Source organism: Rhinatrema bivittatum, chromosome 3, assembly GCF_901001135.1.
Source record: "Rhinatrema bivittatum chromosome 3, aRhiBiv1.1, whole genome shotgun sequence".
Lineage (NCBI taxonomy): Eukaryota > Metazoa > Chordata > Amphibia > Gymnophiona > Rhinatrematidae > Rhinatrema > Rhinatrema bivittatum.
In genome coordinates this window covers 326,022,599-326,034,442 of record NC_042617.1, presented here as the reverse complement: position 1 = coordinate 326,034,442, position 11,844 = coordinate 326,022,599, and the positions used below count along the sequence as shown (strand labels likewise).

Genomic DNA, 11,844 nt, shown 5'->3' with positions numbered 1-11,844 from the left:
GATTAGAAACTGGTTAAAAGATATGAAACAGAAGAGTAGGATTAAATAGACAATTTTTTCAGTGGAGTGCCTCAGGGATCTGTACTGGGCATTATGCTTTTCAATATATTTATAAATGATCTGGAAAGGTAGTTAAATCACAAGCAGATTGTGATAAATTGTAGGCGGACCATGTGAGACTGAAAAATTGGGCATCCAAATGGCAGATGAAATTTAATGTGGATAAATGCAAGGTGATGCATATAGGGAACTATAACCCATGCTGTAGTTAAACGATGTTAGGTTCGATATTAGGAGCTACCACCCAAGAAAGAGATCTAGGTGTCATAATGGATAATACATTGAAATCGTCAGCTCAGTGTGCTGCAGCAATCAAAAAATCAAACAGAATGTAAGGAATTATTAGGAAGGGAATGGTTAATAAAACGGAAAATGTCATAATGCCTCTGTATCGCTCCATGGTGAGACCACACCTTGAACACTGTGTACAATTCTGGTTGCTCATCTCAAAAAAGATATAGTTGCGATGGAGAAGGTACAGAGAAGGGCGACCAAAATGATAAAGAGGATGGAATTGCTCCCCTATGAGGAAAGACTAAAGAGATTAGGGCTGTTCAGCTTGGAGAAGAGATGGTTGAGGGGGGATATGATAGAGGTGTTTAAAATCCTGAGAGGTCTTGAACGGATAAATGTGAATTGGTTTTTACTCTTTCGGATAATAGAAGGACTAGAGGGCACTCCATGAAATTAGCATGAGGCACATTTAAAACTAATTGGAGAACAATCTTTTTCACTCAACGCACAATTAAATTCTGGAATTTGTTGCCAGGGGATGTGGTTATTGCAATTAGTGTAGCTGGGTTTAAAAAGGTTTGGATAAGTTCTTGTAGGAGAAGTCCATTAACTGCTATTAATCAAGTTGACATAGGGAATAACCACTGCTATTCCTAACTTTAGTAGCATGGGATATACTTCGTTTTTGGGTACTTGCCAGGTACTTGTAGTCTGGATTGGCCACTCTTCGAAACAGGATGCTGGACTTGATGGACCCTTGGTCTGACCCAATATGGCAATTTCTTATGTTCTTATGTTCTTAAAACCCCATGAGAGACTGCTGATAAAATTAAAAAGTCGCAAGATAGGAGATAATGTCCTATTAAAAATCACCTTAAAGGAAATACACTAAGATTCAATGGTCAATTTTCTGTGGAGAAGGGTAAACAGTAGAGTGCCTCAAGGATCTGTACTGGGACAGTAATCTTTGTGTATTTCCTTTAAGCTGATTTTTAATAGGACATTATCTCCTATCTTGCGACTTTTAAATTTTATCAGCAGTCTTTGCTTTTTAGTATATTTATAACTGATTTGGAAAGATGAATGAGTAAGGTGATCAAATTTGCAGACAGTGCAAAATTATTCAGAGTTGTTTAATCACAAGTAGATTGTGAAAAATTGCAGGAGGACTTTGTAAGACTAGAAGACTGGACATTCAGATGGCAGATGAAATTTATCATGAACAAGTGCAAATTGATGCACATGTGGAAAAGTAACCCACACTATATTTACATGATATTAGGTTCCATATTAGGAGTTATCACCCAGGAAAAGGATCTGGAAGTCATAGTGGACAATACTTTGAAATCCTTGGCTCAGTGTGTGTCAACGGTCAAAAAAGCAAGCAGAATGTTAGGAATTATTAGGAAAGGAATGGAAAATAAAACAGAGAATATCATAATGTCTCTGTATTGCTCCTTGGTGACGCTGCACCTGGAGTACTGTGTGCACTTCTGGTTGCCATATCTCACAAAGATATAGTTACATTAGAAAACATACAGAGAAGGGTATCAAAATGTTAAAGGGAATTGAACAGCTCCCCTATGAAAAAAGGCTAAAGAGGTTAGGGCTGTTCAGCTTGGAGAAAAAACAGATTAGGGGGGGATATGATAGAGGTCTATAAAATCTTGAGTGGGTAAATATAAATTGATTATTTACTTTTTAAAAAAATACAAAGACTAGGAGAGAGTTCCACATTCAAAACAAATCAGAGAAAATTCTTTTTCACTCAGCACACAAGTCTTGGAATTCATTGCCTGAAGATGTGGATAAGGCAGTTAGCATAGCTGAGTTTAAAATAGGTTTGGAAAATTTTCTGGAGAAGTCCATAAACTGATATTAACCAAGTGGACGGGGATAGTAACATTAAAATGAGTGTGCGCAACCCATATACTTGCGTCTGTGGGTGTGAGCTCACGTGCATTTGAATTTTATATCATCCGCGCAAGTGCATGTGTTCTCCTAATTTTAAGCAGTTACATGAGAAAACATTATTCACATATTTTCCTTAGGACAAGTGAACAGGTTTTACAAGCACAAGTGAGCAAATTTTAAAGTGCTGAAAAGAAGAATAAAAAAAAAAATCAAAATAAATTATGACATGCACCTGTGAAGGAGATTACCAGTTTTAACAATTGGTCCACCAGTTTGCCCAGTTTATCTCTAGGACATGAGGACCTCTCTGGGTCTTTGACCTGCATGGCCCCCAGTTTACCCAGACCCCTTGTCAGTCAGTTTTTGGCTATAAAATGTTTTATTCTGAATTACAGCTGAAAAAGAGCAGAAGTAAACATGCGCAGGTTAACAGCCCGTTGCGCTGCGCTTGCAGGTTATAAATCCACAATTTTATGCGGGTAAATGTTGGCCCCACTCCAGAACACCCCAACCTGCCCCAAATCCGCCCCTTTTTTACACGAGCAAAGTTATTCACGCATCGGTATTTGCGCACATATGTACGATGTTTTATACAATAGCCTTAGTGCAATTAAGTGCGACTTGTGCGCACGTCTGCTATTTCATGTGCGCGTGCATCTCTTTTAAAATTCACCTTTTAGGGAACAGCCCCTACTTATCACTGTGCGATTGCAGCATGGGATCTGTTTAGGGTCTTGCCAAGTACTTGTGACCTGGATTGGCCACTGTTGGAAACAGGATGCTGGGCTTGATGGACCCTTGGTCTGACCCAGCATGGCAGGTCTCATGTCCTTTTGTTCTTATGAGACAGAGGAATAAGTCCGGCAAAGGAAGCTAGCAGCTTGATAATTTGAGAATCTAGGTAGTCCTGCTGCTTGAACTTCCCTTAAACACTTGCCATCTGGACTTGAGTTATTCTAGCCAAAAGCAGACACTTCCAGCCCTATCTCTCCACACCAATAAGAAACGCGGTGGCCTACCAACGCCAAGAGAAGGGAGAACTGAGGAGACGCGGAGGAAGGTAACATCAACTCAATAGAATTTTATTCTTCATAAAGACAATGAGTAGTACAACCTTGAATGTCACAAATCCGTACGAGAGAAGTTTTACTCATTTAATGAATACTCAAGTGCTGGTTTTCCTCAGTGCTAGAACCTAACAATGAACCCAAGAAAAAAAAAATGTGCTTTGTACAGAAGCTATCTTAAGAGACTTGTGACTACACACGTGTTCCTTAAGTACAATCTCACACACATTGCTGATGTTGTTAAACGAGCAAGGCTTGAACACAATCCGAGCCTTCCTAAAGGCATTTCTGGATGTGACGCAGGATTAGCAACAGACAGTTGGCACGCCTTCTGCTCACCGAACTTTGTTATTAATGAGATGGAAAGGAAAGTGTCTGAACAGAACCAATGTGGACCTGATTGGCCCACTGTATGCTTCACTCCACTTGGCTTGGTTTTGCTGTTTTGTGTCTTTTTTTTTTGTCTCTCCTTTCACTGAGATCCCTCATTTCCAACCCCGTCTTTCATGGAGAGGCCAGCAAAACAGAAGTTCTGGCAGGACTTGGTACCAAGTTCACCAAATCACCCATGCAGAAGGTGACCAAATGCCTTTGCTAGAAAGCATTCACACCAAAACTTGGGGGCTTCCCAGTAGGTTGTAAATCACCTTGCAATATGATAAAATGGCAGCAATGTTCGGCCATTTTTATTTGCTGATAGCCACCACCCGACCCACGATTAGGACCATAATAGCGCTATTTTAAATGTTGGCATACAAATAATAAAGCACCCTTTTTTTTTTTTTGCTTCTTATAGCAAGATGTTTTGTTCAGTTTAAATGACAAATTAGGATAATTGCTGTAGTGCCAATAAGATCAGCAAGGTGCCTGCTCTGGGAAGCAGTGGCATCATCAGTTCCAAGAGATGGAGACTCCTTCCGTGATGCTAGAGACAAAGTATCCTATGCATTGTAATGTGTTTGTCACGGCGCTGGGAGGTCAGGGGTGGGGCGGGGGGAGGGCTTTAAGGTTTTCTGTGTCCAAGGCACCCATTCCCGGATCTGTGTCTTCTTTAGGTGCTGTTGGCGGAGACCTGCTTTTCCCACAGTTCATCTGCAATCATTGTCCCGTCCTGAAAGCGGATCATATGTCACTGGATTTGTACATATCTGACAGCAGTCTTGTGATTGGCACATTCCCAATGGTCTTTTTGAAAAACACTTCCTCTATTGTGGAGGGGCTTATGGAGCGTAAGGTTGGCAGAAGCAGCAGCAGCTTTCCAAAACGGCAGGGTTGGGTGGGATACCTAAAGGGAGAGAAAACGGCAGGAATATTAGTTTTCTACGGGAAGGCTGCTTTCCCCTCTTCTTCCCATTACTGCATGCTCATCATTTTGACCATTTCTTACTTGTGAATTTTAGTGCAGGTTGAATGGACTGAAATATTATATATGTACATGAGGGAGAGACACAGCCGCAGACATCCCATATTGTTTTGGGGTTCTCCTGGACTAAAGAATTATCTAATCTTAGATGCATGTATACAAATTGACACAGCTGTTTATAACACATGTCTCTCTCTCTCTCTCTCTCCTCCTTCCCCTTCCTCTTCCTCCCCTTCCAAGTTGGCTAATTTGCGAACTGGATGTAGGCACAATCTTGCAATATGCAAAACGGTTTTTAGCTTGATCGCCAACAAAAACTCGGTCAACGATCCTACTTGCTAACAGATTTCCAGCTTCCAGTCATGAATTGCTATAAGTGTATCAGCTCATCTGCAAGCCAAGATACTACACTCATCCACTAGGGTTGTCAACTGACTGCAAATTTTCAGGGCAAGCTGATCCAGTCTTGGTTTTACCCCACTGTTTGCATGGACATGATTCTGGTGTCCTTAGTGATTTCCCTAAGGAAAGCAAGGCTACAAAATCATGCAAGCAGTAGAGTAAAACCAGGAATGGGTCAACCTTTCAGGACTGGATCAACCGTTCCAGTTGGCAACCCTATCACCCACAGAACAGGTACAGCATCAGCAGCAATCAAGACAGCTTCCCCCATATGACCCTGACAGTGGTAAAAGAGCTGACCAGTTGGAAAACTTATCAACTTTTCAGAGAGTAACCTTGGATGCTCCAAGAATGTAAAAATAGTAGTCTGAACTGGAGCAATAGATTTTGGTGCATGTATTGGACAAGCTGTGAGTGTTTGGCCTGGGTATGTGCATGCAGGACTTTTTACAGCCACAGGAAGTGCTAATCTCCTAAACCGCACACCAATGAATGCACAGGTCAGACCCTTGAAATTGCACATTTTCTGCAGAGCAAAGCCGAGGCATCCCATGCACAGGTAAGAAGCAGATGGCCAGAAACACCTTTAGGAACTGTAATGAAGAGCTGGATTATTTCAAAGTTTGGTTTAACTTGCATTCACTCAGATTAAAAATTAAGGCGATAAATGTAACTAAAAAGAGGATGCAAATTAAACCTTTGAAAAGCCTATATCCATCTAATTAGAATGCAAGAGCCACAGTACGACCTTGGGCTAGAATGACACTTCCAAAATGTTATTGGTTTTCTTAGGCCCTATGGGCAGATTTCTTTCCAAACCCAGTGCAATATAGGATCATGGAAATAGGGAGGTGGGGATGGGATTGCCTCACAATACTCTGTGGGAGATTGCGCTCTTTGTACTCTAAGGCTTCAAATGCAGTCACCAGCTGGATCCATTTTCTTTTCAAGTAGGGCTGACCCAGTCCAGCTTTTGGCCCAATGACATAGATGGCGTCATTGGGCATTGGGCGCCTGATTCACAATGACTTTTTCCCTTACATACAGACTAGGGGGCCATCATGTATCAGCCCTGTAGAGAAATCAGAAGTACGAGTCCATGCATGGCAAGACGTAAATCCAGGACTGCTCAGCCTGTCCAGAACGAAACAGAGGAAAGAGGAACCAGGAGTTGCACATGAAGAAAGATCCAGGAACAGCTAATTTAAAATGAGAAAAACTGATCAAGAGACAAGGTGTAAGAAATGCTACAAAATCTGTGCACTAACAGTTGAGCACATTGAGTATGAAGGAAAGGATTGTGTTAATCCAAACCTATGTTCTGGGACACACAGCATCTAGTATGTGTGTGTGTATCTATCTATCTATCTATCTATCTATTAGGGATGTGCAGACAAAATGTTTATGTTGATAAGTCCATAAGTTGAAGGTGAGGGTCAATTTCGGTCAATATGGACATATGGAGAATTCCATAAGTTGAGGCTATGTCCATACGTTCACCGGTTCCCTAAATAAAAATTTAAACCCCCCACCCTCCTTAATCCCCCCCCCCCAAGACTTACCAAAACTCCCTGGTGGTCCAGCGGGGAGTCAGGAAGCCATTCCTGTATTCCTTTGCGAGGAGCACGTGACGTCGGCGTCACGTTGGAGTGACGCCGACGTCACGTGGCCAGCTTGGGGGGGCCTCCTGACCCCCCCAAGCTGGCCAAAAGTTCCGGTTGGGTCCAACGGGGGTCCCGGAGCGGAGGCGTGGTGAATCACGTGACGTCCGCGTCACTCCGACGTGACGCCGACGTCACGTGCTCCTCGCAAAGGAATACAGGAATGGCTTCCTGACTCCCCGCTGGACCACCAGGGAGTTTTGGTAAGTCTTGGGGGGGTCAGGAGGGTGGGGGGTTTAAGTGTTTATTTAGGTTCGACGTATTCAACATAGCTATGTTGAATAAGTTGGAAATCGCGATCGTTGCGCCTCATCACTTTTTTAAGTTAAAAAAAAAAAAAGTTGCGTTTTACATATGTGTTCAAAACGAATGCACACCCCTACTATCTATCTATCTATCTAAACTCGCCCCAAGGGGTGTCTGTCTTAAGGACAACTCCCAGCTTCCGAGGGAGCATGGAGCACATACAAGCTTATGGAAAGCATTCAGTAGAGGCCTTTAATTTTCATCGACACCTTCTGAGTTATCATTAGAGTGCTCTGTCCATTAACCCGGGAATGTGCCAGACTATAAGAACAAGTTGGGACTGACTACCCTTAGTAAGCACTGATTTTCCAAATATGTATACTTGTGCACATATTCTCTGGGCATCGTGCTCATCTTTGGAAACCCTGGGATAGGTCCAAGTTTGAGTACACACATCAACCCGAAGCGCTAGTTTGGGGCAATACTTTATTTTTCCTTTATACTTAATACGCTTGCCTGTTATTGTCTTGAAAAAAATAGTCACTTGATACTACTTTTTTGTGCTCGTTGAAGTCTTTCTGTTTTCTTTTAGAGAGAATAAGGACCCAAGAATGTGATAGCTGAATTAAGAGGGACTCAAGGAATGGAATTCAGAAAGGTGTGGAGTAAACGCAGAGGATCCTTAAAGGGTGGAAATAGAGAAATGGGTAATCTGTTAACTGGGGTAACCTGCACAGAGCGGCAGTTAACTACCCTTAACAGAAACATGGAGTAACCTGCACACAGCAACAGTTACTTCCCTTAACAGAAGGCATGGGTTTAACCTGCACAGAGTGGCAGTTACTACCCGTAACAGAAACATGGGGGTAACCTTCCCGGAGAGGCAGTTACTACACTTAACAGAAACATGGGGGTAACCGGCACAGAGCAGCAGTTACTATCCTTAACAGAAGGCATGGGGGTAATCCTCACAGAGAGGCATTTACTACTCTTAACAGAAACATGGGGGTAACCTGCATGGAATGGCAGTTACTACGCTTAACAGAAACCTGGGGGTAACCTGCACAGAGTGGCAGTTACAGCCCTTAACAGAAACATGGAGGTAACCTGCATGGAGTAGCAGTTACTGCCCTTAACAGAAACATTGGGGTAACCTGCACACAGCAACAGTTACTACCCTTAACAGAAAGCATAGGAATAACTGCACAGAGTGGCAGTTACTACACTTAACAGAAGGCATGGGGGTAACCCTCAAGAGAGGCAGTTACTACTCTTAACAGAAACATGGGGGTAACCTGCACACAGCGGCAGTTACTACCCTTAATAAAAACATGGGGTTAACCTGCACACAGCAACAGTTACTACCCTTAACAGAAAGCATAGGAATAACTGCACAGAGTGGCAGTTACTACACTTAACAGAAGGCATGGGGGTAACCCTCAAGAGAGGCAGTTACTACTCTTAACAGAAACATGGGGGTAACCTGCACACAGCGGCAGTTACTACCCTTAACAGAAGGCATGGGAATAACTGCACAGAGTGGCAGTTACTACCCTTAACAGAAGGCATGGGGGTAACCTGCATGGAACGGCAGTTACTAAGCTTAACAGAAACATGGGGGTAACCTGCACGGAGCAGCATTATTACCCTTAACAGAAAGTTGGGGTAACCTGCACACAGTAGCAGTTACTACCCTTAACAGAAAGCATAGGAATAACTGCACACAGTGGCAGTTACTACCCTTAACAGAAGGCATGGGGGTAACCCTCACAGAGAGGCATTTACTACTCTTAACAGAAACATGGGGGTAACCTGCATGCAGCAGCAGTTACTACCCTTAACAGAAACATGGGGGTAACTAGCATGGAGCGGCAGTTACTACACTTAACAGAAGGCATGGGGGAAACCTGCAGAGAGCGGCAGTTGCTACCTTTAACAGAAGGCCTGGGTGTAGTGTGCATGGAGTGGCAATTACCACTCTCAAAAAATTGCTGGGCAAACAGGATGCATCATTCGGGTCTTTCTGCTGTCATTTACTTTGCTCCTAGGAGATGCTGCTAGCACAGGGAGACTTCACAGGCCAAGAAAAGCAGAACCTGCCCTCTAATCCTGGCGTATAAACTGCTTCTGTACCGGGAGCAAGGTCTTAATACAGTCCCTCTAGAACTGAAATCACTGTCAGGTTCATAGCAATTTTTACCTGCAGCTAAACCAAAAATTGGTTTTTCAAAGGGATTGTAATAGAAAATCCATCAACTTTTAGTTTTCCTTTATGTAAAATAAATGGAGGACCCTTGCGTGGAAATAGCACCGCTCACACCCACAGTATGGAGCAGCGAGAGATTACGATGTGATTCTCAAGTGCAGCACCTCAGCAGCAGGATATAGGATGTTCACGTAACTCTTCAGAGGGTCACAGGAACACTGGTGCCGGGTGCAGGCCGAGGTCTCACCTGGTGCACATGTAACTGTTCAGAGTGTCATATGAATGATTGTGTGGGGTGTGGTCTCACCTGGTGTGTATGTAACTGTTCAGAGTGTCATATGAATGATTGTGTGGGGTGTGGTCTCACTTGGTGCATATGTAACTGTTCAGAGTGTCATATGAATGATTGTGTGGGGTGTGGTCTCACCTGGAGCGTATGTAACTGTTCAGATGTCATATGAATGATTGTGTGGGGTGTGGTCTCACCTGGTGCGTATGTAACTGTTCAGAGTGTCATATGAATGATTGAGTGGGGTGTGGTCTCACCTGGTGCGTATGTAACTGTTCAGAGTGTCATATGAATGATTGTGTGGGGTGTGGTCTCACCTGGAGCGTATGTAACTGTTCAGATGTCATATGAATGATTGTGTGGGGTGTGGTCTCACCTGGTGCGTATGTAACTGTTCAGAGTGTCATATGAATGATTGTGTGGGGTGTGGTCTCACCTGGAGCGTATGTAACTGTTCAGATGTCATATGAATGATTGTGTGGGGTGTGGTCTCACCTGGTGCGTATGTAACTGTTCTGAGTATCATATGAATGATTGTGTGGGGTGTGGTCTCACCTGGTTCGTATGTAACTGTTCTGAGTGTCATATGAATGATTGTGTGGGGTGTGGTCTCACCTGGTTCGTATGTAACTGTTCAGATGTCATATGAATGATTGTGTGCGGTGTGGTCTCACCTGGTGCGTATGTAACTGTTCAGAGTGTCATATGAATGATTGTGTGGGGTGTGGTCTCACCTGGTGCGTATGTAACTGTTCCGAGTGTCATATGAATGATTGTGTGGGGTGTGGTCTCACCTGGTTCGTATGTAACTGTTCAGATGTCATATGAATGATTGTGTGGGGTGTGGTCTCACCTGGTGCGTATGTAATGTTCAGATGTCATATGAATGATTGTGTGGGGTGTGGTCTCACCTGGTGCGTATGTAATGTTCAGATGTCATATGAATGATTGTGTGGGGTGTGGTCTCACCTGGTGCGTATGTAACTATTCAGAGTGTCATATGAATGATTGTGTGGGGTGTGGTCTCACCTGGTGCGTATGTAATGTTCAGATGTCATATGAATGATTGTGTGGGGTGTGGTCTCACCTGGTGCGTATGTAACTGTTCAGAGTGTCATATGAATGATTGTGTGGGGTGTGGTCTCACCTGGTGCGTATGTAACTGTTCTGAGTGTCATATGAATGATTGTGTGGGGTGTGGTCTCACCTGGTGCGTATGTAACTGTTCTGAGTATCATATGAATGATTGTGTGGGGTGTGGTCTCACCTGGTGCGTATGTAACTGTTCTGAGTGTCATATGAATGATTGTGTGGGGTGTGGTCTCACCTGGTGCATATGTAACTGTTCTGAGTGTCATATGAATGATTGTGTGGGGTGTGGTCTCACCTGGTGCATATGTAACTGTTCTGAGTGTCATATGAATTAGGGATGTGAATCGTTTTAGGACGATTAAAATTATCGTCCGATAATTTTAATATCGTCTTAAACCGTTATGGAACACAATACAATAGAGATTCTAACGATTTATCGTTATAAATCGTTAGAATCGTGAGCCGGCACACTAAAACCCCCTAAAACCCACCCCCGACCCTTTAAATTAAATCCCCCACCCTCCCGAACCCCCCCCCCAAATGACTTAAATAACCTGCGGGTCCAGCGGCGGTCTGGAACGGCAGCGGTCCGGAACGGGCTCCTGCTCCTGAATCTTGTTGTCTTCAGCCGGCGCCATTTTCCAAAATGGCGCCGAAAAATGGCGGCGGCCATAGATGAACACGATTGGACGGCAGGAGGTCCTTCCGGCCCCCCGCTGGACTTTTGGCAAGTCTCGTGGGGGTCAGGAGGCCCCCCACAAGCTGGCCAAAAGTTCCTGGAGGTCCAGCGGGGGTCAGGGAGCGATTTCCCGCCGCGAATCATTTTCGTACGGAAAATGGCGCCGGCAGGAGATCGACTGCAGGAGGTTGTTCAGCGAGGCGCCGGAACCCTCGCTGAACGACCTCCTGCAGTCGATCTCCTGCCGGTGCCATTTTCCGTACGAAAACGATTCGCGGCGGGAAATCGCTCCCTGACCCCCGCTGGACCTCCAGGAACTTTTGGCCAGCTTGTGGGGGGCCTCCTGACCCCCACGAGACTTGCCAAAAGTCCAGCGGGGGTCCGGAAGGACCTCCTGCCGTCCAATCGTGTTCGTCTATGGCCGCCGCCATTTTTCGGCGCCATTTTGGAAAATGGCGCCGGCTGAAGACAACAAGATTCAGGAGCAGGAGCCCGTTCCAGACCGCTGCCGTTCCGGACCGCCGCTGGACCCGCAGGTTATTTAAGTCATTTGGGGGGGGTTCGGGAGGGTGGGGGATTTAATTTAAAGGGTCGGGGGTGGGTTTTAGGGGGTTTTAATGTGCCGGTTTTG

General features: G+C 44.4%; 1 protein-coding gene across 1 annotated transcript in view; it reads right to left on the bottom strand.

Annotated features, from left to right (window-relative positions):
• Positions 1 to 4,397: 4,397 nt before the first annotated feature.
• NR2E1 (nuclear receptor subfamily 2 group E member 1) overlaps positions 4,398 to 11,844 on the bottom strand; it is a gene marked incomplete at its 5' end in the record, with an annotated part of 97,310 nt that continues 89,863 nt past the window's right edge. Inside the window, one exon of the mRNA XM_029595307.1 lies at positions 4,398 to 4,560. Coding sequence (XP_029451167.1) covers positions 4,398 to 4,560 — 163 coding nt within the window. The remainder of the gene's footprint in view (positions 4,561 to 11,844) is intronic.